The following is a 19,324-nucleotide window of genomic DNA, read 5'->3' as shown; positions in this document are numbered from 1 at the left end:
TATATAGATACGTGAGCGAAGGTTTCACTGATCATTCTTCTCCTTCAATTGGATGATTTTTACACAGCTAGTACAGTTCCATCGGCAAATTATCAGTTTTTTTCCTCTGAAAATACTAACATGACTTGAATGATTACAAGGTGGACTGCATTTGCTGGCGGACTACAGATATGTCCCCAAAGTCATAAGCCCACACATGGGAGACAGGTTAAAACACATGAAAGCATAATAACATAAACATAGATTCAACATAAAATGGTCTAACTGTGAGAATCAATCAAAACCACAACACCAAGCAGAGAACCACAGATATAAGAGACCGGGCTGAAATCAAACTTCTCACTTAATCGAAACCACAACACCAAGCATATTTCTGTTTATTAACCCATTTGCTTGCAAGTACAATTTTTATTTATAACAAATCTTCAAATACCAGGTTTTGTTAACTTCATAAGCATTAATTAACTTCACTTGACATAGAGTTCCTTCGTGAGCATTAACTTCACTACTCTTAGCTAGGGATTATGACAAAACTCAATAATACTACTCTTATGTTATCGAAAGTGCCATAATAAGGTTTTATTAAAGCGGATGAGTCGGCAACTGCCAATGAGTTGCCAACCACCAAGCAATCTTTAATTTGGAGTCTCCTCGCCGACTGATAAATTTGATGGGTTGCCATCAAAGTTGAATGGTTCGGACTTTTCGTACGAGAGAATAAATGCATACTGAACTTGGACCTCCATTGATTAACTGCCCATCAGATCTTTTGGCCCATACATATACACCAATTCCGAAATTATTTACCAGAATATTCTCCACAGCCTCCAATTCCAGTAGGCAAAAAAAACCCACAAAATTCCTGTCAAGTAGGCCTCGGCATTTTAACCCGGACCCGAAGACCCGAACCGGAACTGACCCAAAAATATCCGATCCGGAACCGGACCGAAAATTTACAAGTATCTTTTGGGTCTAATTTTTTTTACTCGAAAAAATCAGAACCGAAAAGGAACCGACCCGAATAAACCCGGACCCGAAAAGAACCAACCCGAATAGACCCGACCCGATAAGAACCGATTTGTACCCGACTTAAAAACATGTATATCTAAAACTATGATGTTTTTGTGTTCTATTTTATATATATTATTTTATGATTTAGTTGAAATATCTTTTATTAACAATATTTGTTATTATTTTTTAACATTTTAAAAGTAATATAAAGGTTTAAAATGTAAAATTTAGAGTTTCAAAATATTTTATTTTAATTATTAATAGTTTCATTTAAGTTGTTTTGTAAAATTTTAGATATATATGACAAATATTCAACTAAAGTTGATGGAATTGGGTATATCATGTCCTTTTCAGATTCTAAATATCCGAACCCGACCCTGACCCGATATGGACCCGAAAAATTACGGATATTTTATGGGTATTTTAATTATAGACCCGAACCGACCCGGATCTGAGAAAAACCGATCCGAACCCGAACCGAAAATTTTTAAGTACGTATTGAATATAAATATTTAGGATCCGAAATGATCCGGACCCGAAAGAAACCGGCCCGAACGCCGAGGCCTACTCTCAAGTGTCAACAGACAACAATCTATCCATTTTTCAGTTAGCTCACGTAACAAGATGAAATCTTAACATTTCCGTCTATAATTTTTTTTCCAGCTAGATGAATTATTTTTAAAAAAATATCCGGCTTATAGCTTCTTTTTTTTCATCTGTATATTATTATTTAATGGACAAAGCCCATAAAGCAAAGCCTATACAAAAGCCGACAAAACAAGTCCAAAGCCCAACCGAAAAAAAACTAACAAACAAAGGAAAAACATAAAAGGCAAAGCCCAAAAACGAAAGCCCACCACCGATTCACCCAAACACGTCGAAAAACACGTGTTAGAACCTCAACAACGAGGCCAACACATGTCGTCATCTCCCATCGTCTTCTCCCCCACCGGAGAAACACGAATCGTTTCGCCGGAATCTCGCCGGGAAACACATGCAGCTTCCCATCATCTTCATCGACCGAACTAAACTTCTCCTTGAAACCACCAGAATCACCTAGGACCACCACGACGAAAGAAACCTCCAACGACTATGCTGGAAGGTACGGGAAATCCATTGTCTACAACACAAATCCTTGTGCTCGTTTTTCATAGAGCTTCAATCGATCTAAATCGAGATCTCATCTAAGAGCCGAACCACAGAGCACAAGACCGAAACTTCTACCCCTTCGGATCTGAACCGTAAACCATTCAAAACTACAACCCCGGTACCAGCCGACATCACCAGAGTGAAAGTGAGTCGCCGGAATCAACAAGCCAGCCATATCGTGTTGTGGGAACCACTATATGCTGGAACCAGAGCCCGAATCTCGGGAAACCTTCACCGGAATTAGAAACCGGTGAGATAAAGGGATGAAACTTTTTTGCTCTCTCTCTGAAATAAACTGATCATGTTGATCAGAAAATCAAAAGAGAGATTGAGTTTTCTCATCATCTCCTCCGTGAAGAATTTTTGATACAGAACGGAGAAGAGAGAGAAAACTTCAACAGTTTTATCCGGCTTGTAGCTAATTTTATGAGTACCAAATACATGAATACTTTAAAGTTTTAACTGAAAGCTAAAATCAGAAACCGAAATTTACCTAACCACGGGTTGTTTTTTTTTCTTGGAGGACATATCTTCGAACCATACACGCAAAATGCAATGACTACGAAGCACCTAAAAAACTATGGTCGGCCGCCACAATTTGAAGTAATTTGAACATCACTAAATTGTAAATAGACTTTTTGACTTGTTAAATAACTTTTTTTTTCCGCCAAAGGTACCTCTTAAAACCTGAGAAAGTAAAAAATTCAGAGGGTTTCGGCGGTCGGACGGCGCGTGAGCGTACGTACCGCCGTCGGAGCTTGTGTTCCTCCAGATAAAAGAATCAGGTTTCGGTCTTCTCCCCGTCTCTGCCGGTTTCCGTCTATCCGAGCTCTGGTCCACCATCAACCGGTACGGTTCTGGTCCTAGAGTAACGACGCGGTGGCTGAAAGGACGGCGCGGTCAAGACTTTAGTGTTTGGAATAATATCTCCGGGAGACGGAGGCTCCCACAGATCCGTCGCCACCGGTCTTTTGTCTCCGTGGCGGGGAAGCTTCTTCAGTTCTGCCGTCATCGAACCTAGTCTCCAGGGGGTGAAGGCTTCTTCAGCTTCGCGTCGCCGGCTTGCGGCCCCTAGTCTTTAGGGTTTAGTTTATAGTAATCGTTTTCTTCGGTATGCGTTTGGTTTTGCTGTTTTTGTTGATGGTTTGTTCGTCGGAGGAGAAGGAAGTGTTCCGGCGGAAGGGGTGAAGATGCATGTGATTCCTCTAGTGGGTGTTCTGCGGTTAACGACGATGGATGAGATCTCGCCTCGGCGATTGAGGCTCTCCGGCTTAAGTGGCCCAAAGATGGTGGAAGGTGAAGAGTGACGGAGCGATGGAGTTCCGGTTTGGTCGGGTGATCCGATGGTCAGATCTCCGGCGTCGATGAGATGCGGTGGTGACGCGCTGACCTCGCGACACGTGTACCCTCGAGGGAGAGGATGGCAACACGTGTCCAAACAACATAAAGTGGGATCTGAGAGGCGGCCGACTTCAATTCGCTAAGTTTCTAGGGTTTTCTCAAGTTGGGCCGTAGGTATTGGCCCAATTGGAAAAAATAGTATGCCTTAATCGATTGTTGGGCTTTTGTTTGTATGTTGTACTGGGCTTGGCCCGCTTCCTCTAAATATTAAAGACTTGTTAAAAAACTTAATAAACCTTATGTTAATTAAAGAAAATGTAAAAAACGATAAGAAACTCGCAATGAAGGCGAAAATTAAACATGTAGCCTAGTAGCCTATATAATAAACAACCAAAGAACTAGATGTCCAAAATAAAGAAGAAACCCCCAAAGAGAACTGTCACTAATAAAGTCAGGCGACGGCGCGTGGGGTCTCTACGAGAGACAAAAGAAAATTAAGTTAATTTAATATCACGAAAAACTCATGTTCGTTCTGCGTAAAGACCACATGTTTAAATTCAAACTGTAAAATACTCAATTATTGTGTAAATTATAATTAGGGTCCTTAATTTTATGGTTTCTTCTAACTTTGATCTCTTCATATGACTAAACAGTAGTTCAGTCACAAGTCTCTTAAAAAGTATGATAAAAAGACTACTCTAAACGTAAAAACAGTTTTTAATAACAGTGAACTTCGGTTAGTTTTTATTTTTACATACGACTAACACTTTTAATGGATCCATCACACAATATTTTGTAGTTGCGTAATTCGCTTAGAAATCAAATAAAACAAGCACAAATTATGTAAAATCGTTGTAACTAACAAACAAAAAGTTTCTAAACAAACCTTTGAATTGTTCTGTATATGATTATATCTGATGTTGGGTTTAATTACGTTGATTAATGATTATTCTTTTTATTTGTCGCTAGGTTGATTATCCTAACACTTTTATATTTTTCTCTATGATAGAGTGCTTATTTTAAATATATATATATATATATATATATATATATGAGTTGGAAGTGGTCTAAATTTATAATTAAAGGAAATATATAGTTTTATTTCATTTTTTTTTCCATCTATTGATATTATTAAGGGAACTAAAGCCCAAAAGACAGAAGACATAAAGTCCAAACTCGGGATCCAAACATACATCCAACCATAGACTAAACCTTAAAGGCCCAACATTGGCCTATCTTACAAACGAACCCAAGACTTGCTCAGAACAAAACCCTTACGGATGAAACGCAGCATGAAAAACACGTGTCGAACACGCGTCGAATCTGAAGTAAGTAAAGAACACGTGTTGAAACCTCAACAAACGAGGTACACGCGTCGCAAAGCCACCGCGTCTTCACCGCAAAAAGTCACCCCCGGAGACAGCCGAACGACGCTTCACCGGGACACCGAAAAACACGCCGGAAACCTGAATCCCGACTCATTCAACTTCATCATCTTTGGTCCTTCCATCGGAGAGCATCCATCGAGTATCCTCGAGATCTCATCCAACCGCGGAGCCACCACACACACGATCAAGGCTTCCATCTCTTTCTCTCGATCACCTCATCCACCTTCAACGCCTGAGCCTTTTACACGGAGAACGTCCCTCGAATCTGTTTCGAGACTCATCCGGAGACATCAAGCCACAACTTATAGAAATCTAGAGAGAAAACAGAACCCGATGGTTCTGTTGCAAAAGCCGGCGAAGCAAAGCTTAGGAAGCAAAGCTTAGGAAGCCTCCACTCCCCAGAGTCGAAAGCCGGCGACGACGGAGCTATGGAAGCCTTCCCATCCCGGAGTCTGATTTTCGATCAGATGAAAAACAAAAGACGAATGGATCCCGTAACTTCGATCCCTTTCACCGAAGACATGCACAAAAAAGAAATTAAACTAGAAACTAAACAAAGCCGGACCGAGGGTGGCTATGGAAGCCCACGCCGTCGGCCGTAAGATCCAATCACTGTGGAGGTTTCTAGAGAGAAGACAGAGCAGTTTCTAGAGAGAGGTTTTTTCTACAGCTTTATTTCATTTCCTATATAATACGATGACTTCTTTAAGATATGAAATTTCCTTTATAAAAATAACTAGCTCTCGATCCGTGCAACCGCGAGTGTTTTTGTTTTCATTTATTTTTATATAAACATTTTGTTTTCAATTCTAAATTGGTATATATCATAATATATATGTGTCTATCAATTTTTAAAACATAATAAGTATACGATATATTTTTCATTGAATAGATTGTTTCAAACTTTCACATGTATTTGTATCTTCTTCTATATATATATTTTCAGATTATTATTTCATTATTAATATCGTAACTATATATATGTAGATTAGTAAAATATTATTTTATTGTCATATTCAAAAATATTGTAATATTTCACAAATTTAGAAAGTTTTTTAAAAATTAAACTTTTCGCTTCATAGATTTATATTATCGAGTAAATAATTTAACATTTAGTTTTTGTTTAATTTTAAAATAAACTATATAGTTAATTTGTTTTCATTGGTTTAAGGTAGTAAAGATTAATCATTGTTAGATAATATGATTTTTGTTATTTAAAAAAATATTTATAATTTTAAAAGTTAATATCGACAAATATTTAAATAATTAACATATGGAGGTATAATATTAAAATATTAAATTATATCTATTTAATTTATACTATCTATAAATCTAATGTATCATCTATTATTTAAATTCAATTATTGATAGTCCAATAAAAATTTCTGGTAGGTCTAAAATTTAAATGATAAGATTAGAAATTAAATGTAACATTACTTTTTAGGAATATGTCTATTAGGTCTATTTTTTAAAAAAAATCACAAATGAATTAAAACTGTAATTTCTGTTTTAATATATAAGATTAGAAGTAAATTAAAAAAAAAGAACAAACTTATTTATCTAGGAAACAAGAATAAAACAGATTTCTCTCTCCTTTTGCTCTGTCTTCTCTCTAAAATAAGTCACAGAGGAAGGATCGAGATGAAATCTCTTCTGGAGGTTCAATCAATTTTATCTCCGGTTAGCGAGCTTAATTTTGGGAAGCGGTGATACCTTTTACACCGCTGTCGCCAGCTTTCGTTTCCGAGAAACAGTGGCTCTAACAGCACCGGATTTCGCCGGCGATCGTCTCCGGGAAAGCGGTGGTTCTGATAGCACCGTCCTTTCTCCGGCTTCTTCTCCGATTTGATCCGGAACCAGTTCTCGATCTACGCTTTTGCTTTTCCTTTGTCCAATCGACTCTCGTTCTGAATATCCTTGTTGATTTTTGGTTCGATCGTAGACGTTTGATGTTTCTTAAAGCGTAGATCGATGTTTCGAGATCAATAGCTTCAACGGGTTTGGGCTCCAGGGTGGAGATTTGGTCGCGCTTTCTCTTTGATCCTGGCCGAAGCGGTTGTCGACTTCTGGTGGATTTCCGAGGATTGTGGCGACGGTGGTTTGCATACCGGTGAAGAGGTGGGGCTTCGATCTTTCGACGCGTGCCTCTCTGATGGTGATTCGGTCAACACGTGGCGGCCGGGTGATGCGTGGTCCCTCGCAGTGATGATCTTGACACGCGTCCCGTTCACGAACCTTGAGTGAATGAAGCGGCGCTTTTGGGTTTAGGATGATGGGCTTACGGCCCAAAAATGGTTTGCGGTTTGGTTCGCCCATGATATTAACTTGTGGTTTCGTTTTATGGGCTTTGCCTTTTAATAAACTTTAGATGGAAAAAAAAAAAAGATTAGAAGTAAATTAAAGTATATACAAATTTCAACAGTCAAACCGATAATACATTTATTGTCTGTAAGTGAAAAATGACAGTCCAAACTCACACGCTTGCTCTGGTTGATTTCTCTCCACCACTAGTCTCTATCTCTTTTGTCTGTTTCTCTCTTTCACAGTCTTTTGTCGTGTTAGAGAGGCGCGTGAGTCAAAAAGAACGCATAGCTTACACAAGTCTGTCCGTATTCCATGACACGGCATAGATAGAATACGATAAGCGACGGTCGTAACAATTCACAACATGAACATTACTTTCATTTAAGATCCATCTCCAAAATCCTCTGAAACAAAGTTTACACAAACCTACTTTGTGTGTTCACTTGTGCTAATAGCTTAGAGCATGATTATTGAGAAGTTATTAGAGTGAAATTCTTAGCGAAATATAAAAAATATTTTTTAACTTTTAACTAAAAAAATTTAAAAACCGATTATTCAATAAGATATTTAAAAACTGCTTATTAGTTTTTTTAATTAAAAATTAAGAGACGAATTTTTATATTCTGCTAAAAACCCCCACCACGAGGACCTCCTAATAATCATGTTATAAAAATTTCACTTTTTTTTCCCAATATTGATTAATTAACAACTAATCAACTTCCGTCTCTTACATAACCATAAAGAAAAGGACATGTTCAAAAGGAAACTACTCATACACTCATAACCTACTTTGCGAGTGTTCACTTGTGCTAAGAGTTTCTTTTTTTTCCGCAATATTGATCAATTAACAACTAACTAATCAACCTCCGTCTCTTACATAACCAAAAAGAAAAGGACAAGTTCAAAAGGAAACTACTCATACTACTCTAAGAAAGTTATTTGCTAGAAAGAAATTAAAGTTAAACAACAATAGTTCCACCGAAAGTGCTCAAAACGGCGACGTGCGGGAAAGTCAGCAGAACGGCGCCGATGTTTTACAGCCAAAGCGGAGGCGGCTCGTTGAGATCGATGGCTAAGCCACGTCTCGCCGTTGCGGAGGAAGGAGAAGGACTCATTATCGGAAACTCAAACACCCGAGAAGCTGACGTGGCAACATCAGGCGAGGCGGCGAAGTAAAGCGGCGCTGTGGTGGGGAAATCTGAGGCTTTGTCGCTGAGCACTCCGGTTCGAAGAAAGATACGGTGGTGGTGGTGGTGATTGTCGGAGATGGAGAGAGGAGGAGGAGGAGGAGCAGGGAACCAGTGGTGTTGGTTGTGGTGGTTATCTGCGGCGGCGGCGGTGGCGGAGGGGGCGGAAGGAATGTGGTTGAGGTTGAGAGAGAGAGGAGGAGGGAAGTTAGTCTTAGCCTTGATACCACGGAGGAAACGGGCGGCGCCGTCGTAAGCGAGAGCAGCTTCTTCGGGAGTGTCGAAAGTGCCAAGCCAAACCCTAGTTTTCTTCCAAGGGTCTCTAATCTCTGCGGCGTAACGACCCCATGGTCTCTTCCTTACTCCTCTGTAATGCACCTCCCTTGCGCATGTCGTTGACACCATTGTTGAGGATCTCAGAGTTTCAAGAAAGAGGAAATGAGAGAATCTAGAGAGAGATGGAGTAGAGAAAGAAAGTGTTTTTGTTTTGTTGACTTGTTTGACCCAGACAAGAGAGAGTTTAAAGAAAAATAAAAAATGTGAGGCCCACTTAAGACACCCGTAATCCTAGGCTTTCTTTGACGATTATAAAGCAAGCATTATTCATTTTGTATCCCAAATAGTAATAAAATAAGTAAAACAAACCTTAAGTATTTGATTTCTAGGATCGAGGTTTTCTCTGGCGTTTTAAAGAATCAAGCACCGTTCGATCTTTTGCTTGTTTGCCGATGTGACGGTGGGTGTTCTTGCAACCAAAATACACTGTTTAACAATTGAATGTTGAAAATGTATATGCATGTATATTTACAATAAGATATTAATAAAGTGATTAGTTTTAACGGCGGACCGAGAATGGTGTTTCCAATCAGCGATGATTGAATGATCTTAGTTGCCTTTATTGGTGTCCCGCTGTAATACATTTACTAAATTTGCCCAAAAAACAACTGTAAAATACCCTCATACAAGATTAAGGGAAAAGGTATCACATATCTGTTTTTATGGTTCATTTGAAACTGTATATAATACAAATGATATGTTTGATGGTATCCTGATCGATGACTTTACTATGGCCCATTATAATACCCAGTCACTCACCGCCTACAGACTACCAGAAAAGTATATCATTCAAAAGTCTTAATTAGTTTATTTTACGGACACAATAAGAATATCTGATTAAAACTTAAAACTATGTTGTGGTTGAAACACAACTCTATGCACTGCCTACACTATGTTGCGGTTGAAATTTGCACAAACGTAACCATTTTTTGAGATCATGGGAACACTAGAATATTATATTTGAAAAATAAACATAATAATTAAACTTTATAAAGGTGAACCTAAAATCAGTTCAAGTTCACTGATCGTAAAAAAGCTCGATGCTTTTCCCACGGGAACCATTGAGAAATAAGAACCAAACTTTATACTACTATGGCTTCCGGTGGCAATTATGGGTTGAGCGGTCCGGAACATGCGGTTTTATTGTGGTGCAGTTTTTACAGTGTGATGCGTTTTTACGGTTATAAAAACGTATAAATATATAATATATGTAAAGATTTTTGTTACTGTTGCGGTCTGTAACATTCAAACCCTATATAAAAAAGTACTCCGCTGTATTTAACGAAGAAGAAAGATAATGGACCGCCTCTTTGACTGGACCTCTTCATAGGGATGATGACGTAAAAGTCCTACTGCTCTAGCCCTCACTCTATTTTGGACTTCCTTTTATGATCTTTACTCTTTTTTTTGGCACCCCAATTTATGATGTGTTTTTGATGCACGAGGACGAGACTACAATAAGATCATTAAATAAAGTAGCTTACTAGCTTGTCACAACTAGTCTAAGCGTAGCTCTGACTGATTTTGTTTCTCTTTTTGGCCATAATAAGTAGCCATTTGATGTAAGATAGTATGTAATAATACTAATAGGTTTTCTTTTTCATTATAAAGACTAAAGAAACGCATTTATAGTTAGGCCCGTAATTTTTATCCAAGATTTGGATTTGATCCGAAATTCGATCTGAAAATCTGGATATCTTAATTTTTATATCTGGATATTCAGATCCATAAGTTTTATTAATAAATATTTCAAAAAAAATAATATATATAAAAATTAATTTTATTTAATATATTTTCATTTTTATAATAGTATATATAAATTTTATGTAAATTTTGTAATATTATACATAGAATAATTAAAAACATTATATGTATTTCTATTTTTAAATTATTGTTAATATTTTATATATATTAATATTATTTTTATTTAATTTAAAGATCCAAATTCGGATCCGGATATTCGCCGAATAATACAATTTTTAGAAGGATATCCGACATCCGGATATCCGAGAACCCCAGATCCGGATAATGATAGTAAAATTATGGATCCGCCGGATAAAGATCCGGATCCGGATACTTTAAAATTATCCGGATACCCGATCCGTTCGAGGCCTACTTATAATCTTTAGAAAATGAAGGGATTAATTGTTCACGATAGACCAAATTCTTCAAAACAATTTTATGTTTAGTAGTATGGGTAATAAATTTGAAACAGTTCAAGTTATAATTTTAAACTTTAATTTATGTTTTATATAGTATGAAAATCTTACTAAAGATTTGTCGTTTTTTTTTTTTTTTTTGAGCAACAAGATTTGTCTTCTTTCCACGCTTGTTTTCCCTTGTTGCACGGATGTCTGTATCGTTTAGCTTTGTTTTTCTTTGTAATCTAGATTTTTTTTCGGTTAGTCTGAAACCTCTGTTTCATTGCTCACTTTCGGATTGATTTATATAATAAAATATTTGAGAATTAAGAGCTGGCCTCAACCCTTAGTAAATCAAGCCAGAGAAATTCCATGCTCAGGCGGTTTGGTTAGACTACTGTTTTGAATTTCTATTCGAAAATTCGAAATGCAAAATTTTATATTATGCAGAAGAAGGATAGTGTTGTAAGATGGGATTTTTTTTTTGTTTACATTAAAGTCAGTAAAAATGCGACAAAAAATGAAAACGAAGAACTGTGTTTCCTTTCATGTGACAAGGCTTCGCCTCGGTTATTTTGACTGGACAAAATACTTTATTTAGTCCATATCTAACAAAAATTTGCACACGTGCTATCTTTCTTGTATCTGACTTCTGACAAACTTGTACTATTAAGAAATATTTTAGAAATTTTGGTTTTGGCTTTCGTGTTCACGTGACTCTGTGATACTTAGAGTTTTACGACGTGTCGTTTTGGTTGCAGACAGCTCTAGAGAGAGAGAGAAGACAAATGATCCTCTGCCTCGAGTGCTGACTGCCTACAGAAACAGAGTTGTTGTCTTACAACACAACACACGAAATCATGAAGACGAACGATGCCTCCTTTAACGGCGTTACAAGTGTGTCCCTAAAAGCACCCCATCAATGAATTTAGAGAAGGTTCACACAGATTTCCAAAAAAGAAAAAAATATTAAAATAATATGAACTTGCCTCTCCCCAGTTTTTTCTAGTGAACCTGCGTCCCGCGAGTTCATCACTATTTCGCGGACTCCACAATACGTAGCGGCCCACGATTGATTCGATTTTTTATTTTTATTTTTAAATCAAAAAAAAAATTAATAATAAAAAATTATAAACTTAAACCCCCAATTGCGATGCTCTAATGTCTATATCATGAACCCTCCCATAGCTAATCTGACTTTCGCGCCTCTTTTTTTGACTATTTGTTTTGTTATATCCCCCTCTCTAGAGTGAACTGGATCCCAAGGCACCCGGGTTCGACTCCTCCGGGATTCCAGAGAGCAACCCAGTGATCAAAAAAAAAAAAAAAAAAAAAAAAAAAATCCCCCTCTCTATCTTTTGCAGGGCTACTCTCATAGTTTTACGTTTTACTTACCATCAACTCTTTACAATGCGCCAAGTCACGTGTAATAGCAAGTAAAAAAAGAGAAAAGCATGAAATCACGACTCAAGATTTTGTTCGGGTTTAGATCCACGTGGAAGCCCAACTAATCTTTTAGGAGAACAATGCAGACAACTAACTCAATCTCAAGTTTTCTATTGAAAAAATAACATCAAAAGTTTCCCACAATAGCTAGCTAGCTAGGTATTTCATTCAAACCACATAGACTATTACTAGTCCAACAAGGAGGGACCTTTAATTACTTTGCGTCGTACCACCAACACATTTATCTATTACAGTGATGTATAAAAATTTCTATCGCGTACTTCTTAAGCATTGTCCCTGCAAAGTCTAATTCAAAGTCTCATTTGCGTTCTTTCGGATCATAAACAAAGCCATTCTCGTTGCTCTCAACGAGAAGCTTTCCTTTCGGCTCCGGATCAGGTCAAGGCTCCCAAGTTTGAGTGTTCTGGTCAAAAATGTTACTCCAATTTTTGAATTCATATACCGTGCAACCTACTCTTCACATCGAGGATGCACACAACAACACTCTCTCGAGTTTTACGCCATAACCAAATCTCCTTTTCATGGACCAACATGTGAAACAGCGAGAAAAGGAAGATGGTACTCTTGCCAACCTTATATTTCATAAAGGTCTTTTCAAACTCACTAATGTTGGAAAACAAGAATCTCCAGTCCCTTTTTCACTTATCATTATAATTTAAAATTCTTGTCTGCTAAGACAGTATATATGCAAAGTTAGTTTATTAAGCACCAATCAGAGGCTAAGTTCTTCTCGAAAACAAAAGAGAACTTTACATAATTGCAAGTAACAAAAATCCTTAAGAAAGACTCCAACGATGAACACAAGTTTTTGCTTCTTTCCGTTTGCAGCTTCACCTGGTGACTCTAAAAGCCTAAATAAAACAGGAAAAAGAAAAGAGTCAAAGAGGGTTCATGTCAATATACAAACAATGTGATTAATCAAACCACAAACACAAGGGGGATACACATTTCATTACCCTGACTTGTTCCGTTAGATTTTTGGCGCGCTCATTGGTTTTGAAATGATCACGAACAGGCTGAGTCATATTAATACAGGTAGTGATAAGAACCATATCATTCATATAGATAATAAAAACTAATGATTCAAAACATCAAAACAAAGATTGAAAGTTGCTTCTGCTTTTGTTTGTTGAGAATATCATCATCATCATTCACAGAGGGAAGGGTACTTACTTGCAACATTATATTCAACGCTTTTATCAAAGCTTTCTTCAAATCTTTTTTTTTTTTTTTTGTTAAAACTTTCTTCAAATCTTCCTCACTCAACTCGCCACTCTCGTACTCAGCAGCAATATCTTCAAAGCTTGTGAAGGTCCTGACAGTTTGGAAAATTTTCAAAGGATCAGTCTGAGAATGATTAATCAAAAAATCTATATAATGCACCAAGATTTAGTTTCCATCAACTCACTTGTTACCGCCATTCTGTTCAACCACGAACTCGTTGAATCGTAGTAGAACTAGGTACTTGATGTATTCAAGACATGGATTGCCTACAACAGTTTTTAGTGGGCAATGAGCTTGGCTGATCTTCTCATTAACAGCATCCTAAAAGACAAGATCACCACAAGTCAGATACTTTCAAAAAAAAAAAAAATCTTTATCTGTTTCTGTAAGTTCAGTTTACCTCCTCATCTTCCATAAATATGGCAGATGATGGATTGCTTTTGGACATCTTCTCTTGTCCTTCAAGAAGACCATGAAGCATATCTGCAAAACCATCAACAACAACCAATTAAAACATGAGATGACGAACACGGTGAAGGAAGAACAGAATTGCAGAAAAACATACGGTGAGACAAGATGATGGGTTTGTTTTTCCTCTTAATGTCATCACAGTATTCTCTTGCTAGCATGTTTACTTTCCGTTGATCCATCCCTAGCTGGCAGATATCCGCCTACACAAGTCAAATAATAAGTACCAATATCAATCATAGAAATGTGTACCAAGAATGCATGTAAAAAAAAGACATACCCCAAGAAAGAAAATATCCGCACACTGCATACAAGGGTAAAGGATTTGCGCTGCACTTAGAACCTCTGTCTCACTACGCCCCATGATCTGCTCTGCCCACACCTATAAGGAAAAGGAAACATATTTCATTTAGAACCATTGTCATTACTAGGCCTGCGGTTCAGGTAGTTCTCACCAAATTGAACCGGACAAAAGCTCAGTTTGGTATTTGGATAGTTCGGGCTTTGAAATTTTTACTTAAACTAACCCAAGTTTTTGGTTTTAAATATATTCAAGTTAAATTGGATAATTTCGACTATTTCAGTTTGAAATTTTGGTTATTTGGTTAGTTTAGGTCGAAATTTGGTTAACAAATTTTTTTCTTTTTTGAAAAATCAAACTAACCGATTAACAAACCAAACTGAAAGCTGAGTTTTTTTTATAAGCCTTGGTTCGGCGAGTTCGGTTAAAAACCGCAGGCCTAGTCATTGCCATGAACCAAAGGAAGGGGGGGGGGGGGGAATCGATTGCCTCAAGATTCGACGTACGTTGTTTCTGCGAGCAATATCCATCACAAGCGGCCAGTACTTATTTCCCCTACTACTGATTTCTTCTGAAGCCCAAAGAAACTCTACTTTTTCGGGGTTCATCCCACCAGCTTGCCAAATCTCCTTGAAGTATTCACCAATAACTTTGATTTTCTCCAAGTCACCTCCCAACTTGTTGTTCAACTGAGCAAACCAATCTGCAATCCAAATTTTCACTTGGCAACCAGATGACGTCAGCTTGTTCACATTTGTGACCTTCATCACTCCCTAATAACACCAAAAAACTGAAACAAGTTACAACAACGTTCTTATAAAAATACACACTCGTTTTGTCCTAATGAACAATCTTACCTGGGCGATGTGCATCCTTCTGATGGTTCAAAACCATCGTAGCAGATTGGAGTAGGCTTCTTGGCTAACATATTCTTTAGCTCATCCTCTTGTATGCATTCCTCGCCAATACTCCTCGCAATATTGTATTTTCTCTCTGCCTCTTCGCTCATCCTGAATTAATAGTAATGCTAATCAGCTAAAAAAAGATCCAAAATACAATATCCTAACTCACAAACCTATTGGATAACAAAATTTGGAGAAGTTGAACTAAAAGATTACTACAAGATCCACTACAAGATTACTTTACTCACTGTAAACCGGCAGCTGAGGAAGGTGCGTTGACGGAAAGAGCCTCCATCTCCTTGTATAGCTCCGTTGCAACAACTCTGACAGAGCAAGACAAAAATCAAGGGATTACACCAATTTTTGGTTTTGAAAATTGTTATAGGTAAGAGAGGTTTCTGACATATTGACGTTTGAGTAAAAGCTTCTTTTTACCTGTTGGTTTTCTGATCCTACAAAAAGACATGACAAACCAAAAAGAAGAGAGAAAATTTATAAGCTGCGTATGAATGTCCAAGCAATAGTGCCATGGTGAGACATGAAACATGACTACATGAGTTCGAACTGAAAAGATAGATTTCTTACCTGTTTGAGCAGATTCTTGGCACGATTGTTAGTTTTGAAATGATCATGGACAGGCTGCAATATGCGTAAAACACAGATTAAAGTTGTCCCAAAAAAAAAAAACTATACAAAAGAAACGTTTGCTAATACTATAACGGTATTGTTGTTATAGAAAGAAATACTCACTTGCAGTATATTATTCAATGCTTTCGACAGAGCGTTCTTCAGATCCATAGGGTGCAACTTGTCGCTCTCATAGTCAGCAGCAATGTCTTCAAAGTTATCGAAGGTCCTGACATATTACATAATTTCATTTTTGCAACGTACTGCTAGACAAACCGACAAAAAGAGACATAAACAGAACAAAGAAACTCAAAAGGTCTAGCAAAAATAGTAAAAACTCACTTGTTACCACCGTGTTTTTCATCTCGTTCGACAGTGAACTCATTGAACCATGGTAGACTGATGTATTTGACGTATTCCAGGCATGGGTTACCTTCCACAATCTTCGGAGGGCAGTAAGCTTTCTTTTTTATCTTCCTATTAACTTCACCCTAGAAGTGACGGTCATTAAACACCATTCAATAGCTATAAATTCCTCTCTAATTTTTAAAACTTAGTGTCGAACTAGCTACTTTACCTCATCATCGTCCATGAAGATGGCAGATGAAGGATCATTCTTAGACATCTTTGTCGGAAGCATATCTGCAATACATCACAACTAGAGATGGTAAGAACACTTGAAAAGATAACACATGAGAACAGAACAGATAGGAGAAATTTTACGGTGAGACAAGATGACAGGTTTGTTCCCCCTCTCAGTCTCATCACAGTAGTCTCTTGCTAGCAGATTCACTGTTTGCTGATCCATCCCAAGCTGGCAAATATCTGCCTGCATAAGGTTAATTAAAAACACGTTTCAACAACAAAAGTCAAAAGTTCGATGCACATGATATGCATAGATCAGAGCGCCACTAAAAACTGGTTGCCAAGGATCCAAAGACAGTTAAATGCTAGAGCCTTGTACAAAATATATATAGAAAGTACCTCTAGGAACAAAGGGTCGGCACATTGCATACATACATACAGAACGTGAGCTGCACTGAGCTCATCTGTCTCACTATGACCCATAATAGGCATACACCTGATAGGAACAGAAACAAACTCATGAAGTTCCATCATCACCAATTCAGATAATAACAGCGTTAATGAAAACGTGTGTATACCGTTTTATTTTGGCGAGACTGTTTCTGCAGGCAATGTCCATCACAAGAGGCCAGTACTCATCTCCCCTAGCGTTAATGAAGTATTGTGTGAATCTAGATATACTTCTGTGTCTTCCTGCTTATTAACTACGTTGGAATGTCAATAGCTTTCACATGAAAGAAGTTGAAAGGCAAGAAAAAAGGGTTTATACTATCAAGCTGACCCAAAACACATATGGTATGAGACAGCTAACTAAGATTTGACTCCTACCATAGATTTTCAAAATTAAAAATGTTTCGATCAATAATCTTTTTTTCTTAAAACAAAAGCTTCTGGATTTTTTTGATCTAGGCAAACATGAATAACTCAGTTGGAGGTTAAATAAATATAGATATTCCAAAAGTAAATAGTTCAAAAGAGTGTTGAATACATAAAAACACCAGCATGAAACAAAACACAAAACTGATGATAGAACATAACAAGGCAGATTACTCTTCTTCATTCTTGTTCTTTGGTAAGAGCAACCTCAAGACACATGTGGCCTGGTTTGCCATCCATGGTTTTCCTTACTATGGCACGGTGATCACCAGCCAAAGGCGTTGAAGGATCAGAGCAACACTTGTAACTAATGTAGAAGATTGCGTTATCAGCTTTGAGCTTCTCACTAGGCTCTGTTGTGTAATCTTCAAAAGTTTCCACAACAACGTTCTTGAGCTCCAAGGGTAGGTAAGCATCCAAACACTGCAATTACAATCATAAGAGGGGGAAGATAACAAGTTTCAAGTTTTGTTGCTTTGGGAGAGAGAGGACAAGAAAATTGCAAAAAAAAAGAAAGAAAAGTACATACACGATCTGCTTTGGAGAAGAAGGCGACTTCCATGAGAAGTTGAAGCCAGTCATTGTCATGCAGCTCTGATTCTGGCACCTGCGAAGGAAATGAATGATACCAACCTAGGTTACTAACTGAAACATATACAAGTAAAAAAAAAACTCCATGAATAGATCATCTGATGTTATTACCACGTAATACTTTTTACTGTCACGTTCCCTGGCTTCATCAGAAAACCATTTGGGCATTGGAACTTTGTAGAACTCATTTATTCCAGGTGTGTCCTCGTCCCATACATCATCAATAGGCTGGTTATCTGATGTCAGAAAACAGTTAGTCCTCTAAATACACTTTTTTTAAAAAGAGCTATCCATAAACTTGTGTGTTTGAAAAGCGCAGGGCCAAGGTCACCTTTGAAAACAGTTAAGAGTCCTGATTGAATAAGAAGAAATCTTACATATTTGTTTGATTGTGGACGCTAAGGTCAACCAGGTAATCCTAGCCCCCAACGAAATGCGGCGTCCTGCATCGCCAAACTGAGTCTGAAAAGAGCAGACAGAGCCAGTGGCCGGATCGGTTGCCTCCAAAGTTATGTAGAGGCTGAAGAACGAAGTGTCCTTGGTACTATGTTTCTCCAAGCGTTTAAACTTTAAGTTTGTTCCCTGTCAAAACGGGAAAACAAACAAAACCGAAAAATTCAGACAAAAAGAGAATAAGTGATGATTAATGATATCAGTTAGTTAGTTAGTTTTACCTTCTGAAGATTGTAGCATTGGAGTCCAATCCTACCATAGAGACCGATACCATAGTTTTTACTCCAAGTACACGGAACTAATAATGTAGGCGGATCGTCATTGTAATACAGATCAAAACCCTAACAAAAAAAAAATTAAATTTATTCTGTGAGACTCGTACAGATCATCCAAAAGTAAAACGACCATGAATTCAAAACCATATCATAAGGAATAGTACTTACATAGGCCAGACCACGATTTGTCAAGCCGATCGAGCGGGGTACCCGTACCGGTCCCCGTAGCCGTTCTCCTGTAGTTTCACACGTTCGGGCGCGCTTAGCCATTGGGGATGTTGGTAAACTCCCCAGCTCACTTGATTCTTTGTTAGCCATACCTTTCCAAACCTACACAAGCCCTTTGAAATCTCTCAAAAAAATCGTGTGCAGTACGAGACAACCGATAACGGTATCTTTATCTCTTATATATCAGTTGGGCTAAGCTGGGTCGAATTTTTACTTAAAATTGGGCATTGGTCACCATTATCTAGTCATGTCTATTGGGCCTTTTCATCAAATAAAATACCCAATGATTCTTCATACGGGTTTGATGCGACGTGCCTAGGAGGTGGGCGTTCATATATTTGTTCGGGTTCGGATAGGAAAATATCCGATTTTTGGGTATTACGGTATAGGAGTACAGAATCCATTCGGGTATTTTTATACTTCGGGTCGGGTTTCGAGTATTTTTAGTCCAGGTTCGGTTATTCTAGGTC

General features: G+C 37.7%; 4 protein-coding genes across 4 annotated transcripts; all 4 read right to left on the bottom strand.

Annotated features, from left to right (window-relative positions):
- Window positions 1-8,049: 8,049 nt before the first annotated feature.
- LOC106379609 (ethylene-responsive transcription factor 12) lies at window positions 8,050-9,060 on the bottom strand. Its single transcript, XM_013819524.3, has one exon. It carries the CDS (start codon window positions 8,783-8,785, stop codon window positions 8,228-8,230), a length of 558 nt encoding a protein of 185 aa, XP_013674978.1. The 5' UTR covers window positions 8,786-9,060; the 3' UTR covers window positions 8,050-8,227.
- A 4,094-nt stretch (window positions 9,061-13,154) lies between these two features.
- On the bottom strand, window positions 13,155-15,084 carry LOC106378350 (tyrosine--tRNA ligase 2, cytoplasmic-like). The gene is made up of 8 exons (XM_048749810.1): window positions 14,824-15,084; window positions 14,297-14,398; window positions 14,114-14,219; window positions 13,949-14,031; window positions 13,733-13,869; window positions 13,567-13,639; window positions 13,281-13,340; window positions 13,155-13,175 (listed from the first exon to the last, which is right to left on the bottom strand). The coding sequence occupies exons 1-8, from the start codon at window positions 15,082-15,084 to the stop codon at window positions 13,155-13,157; spliced, it is 843 nt and encodes a 280-aa protein (XP_048605767.1).
- Window positions 15,085-15,838: 754 nt separating this feature from the next.
- On the bottom strand, window positions 15,839-17,262 carry LOC125575474 (tyrosine--tRNA ligase 2, cytoplasmic-like). The gene is made up of 8 exons (XM_048749809.1): window positions 17,254-17,262; window positions 17,201-17,207; window positions 17,010-17,124; window positions 16,831-16,927; window positions 16,570-16,675; window positions 16,424-16,488; window positions 16,189-16,337; window positions 15,839-16,075 (listed from the first exon to the last, which is right to left on the bottom strand). Exons 1-8 carry the CDS (start codon window positions 17,260-17,262, stop codon window positions 15,907-15,909), a joined length of 717 nt encoding a protein of 238 aa, XP_048605766.1. The 3' UTR covers window positions 15,839-15,906.
- On the bottom strand, window positions 17,173-19,006 carry LOC106381653 (UPF0725 protein At5g63820-like). The gene is made up of 6 exons (XM_013821576.3): window positions 18,795-19,006; window positions 18,573-18,692; window positions 18,276-18,480; window positions 18,010-18,134; window positions 17,837-17,914; window positions 17,173-17,730 (listed from the first exon to the last, which is right to left on the bottom strand). The coding sequence occupies exons 1-6, from the start codon at window positions 18,942-18,944 to the stop codon at window positions 17,488-17,490; spliced, it is 921 nt and encodes a 306-aa protein (XP_013677030.1). The 5' UTR covers window positions 18,945-19,006; the 3' UTR covers window positions 17,173-17,487.
- Between the last annotated feature and the right edge of the window lie 318 nt (window positions 19,007-19,324).

The sequence above is a fragment of the Brassica napus genome, chromosome C3 (genome assembly GCF_020379485.1).
Source record: "Brassica napus cultivar Da-Ae chromosome C3, Da-Ae, whole genome shotgun sequence".
Lineage (NCBI taxonomy): Eukaryota > Viridiplantae > Streptophyta > Magnoliopsida > Brassicales > Brassicaceae > Brassica > Brassica napus.
This window is presented reverse-complemented; position numbering and strand designations above follow the sequence as displayed.

What these genes read in the sequence shown, in the direction of transcription:
- LOC106379609 (XM_013819524.3), bottom strand. Translation starts at nt 8,785, where the DNA reads ATGGTGTCAACGACATGCGCAAGGGAGGTGCATTACAGAGGAGTAAGG.
- LOC106378350 (XM_048749810.1), bottom strand. Translation starts at nt 15,084, where the DNA reads ATGAAGGTCACAAATGTGAACAAGCTGACGTCATCTGGTTGCCAAGTG. An exon ending in CGGATATTTTCTTTCTTGGG is followed by an intron (nt 14,220 to 14,296) that starts GTATGTCTTTTT and finishes TGACTTGTGTAG; the next exon opens with GCGGATATCTGCCAGCTAGG. An exon ending in ATCTAACGGAACAAGTCAGG is followed by an intron (nt 13,176 to 13,280) that starts GTAATGAAATGT and finishes TGTTTTATTTAG; the next exon opens with GCTTTTAGAGTCACCAGGTG.
- LOC125575474 (XM_048749809.1), bottom strand. An exon ending in CCGACCCTTTGTTCCTAGAG is followed by an intron (nt 16,676 to 16,830) that starts GTACTTTCTATA and finishes AACCTTATGCAG; the next exon opens with GCAGATATTTGCCAGCTTGG. An exon ending in ACCTGTCATCTTGTCTCACC is followed by an intron (nt 16,489 to 16,569) that starts GTAAAATTTCTC and finishes GATGTATTGCAG; the next exon opens with ATATGCTTCCGACAAAGATG.
- LOC106381653 (XM_013821576.3), bottom strand. Translation starts at nt 18,944, where the DNA reads ATGGCTAACAAAGAATCAAGTGAGCTGGGGAGTTTACCAACATCCCCA. An exon ending in GTCCACAATCAAACAAATAT is followed by an intron (nt 18,135 to 18,275) that starts GTAAGATTTCTT and finishes TTCTGACATCAG; the next exon opens with ATAACCAGCCTATTGATGAT. An exon ending in ACAGTAAAAAGTATTACGTG is followed by an intron (nt 17,915 to 18,009) that starts GTAATAACATCA and finishes TTTCCTTCGCAG; the next exon opens with GTGCCAGAATCAGAGCTGCA.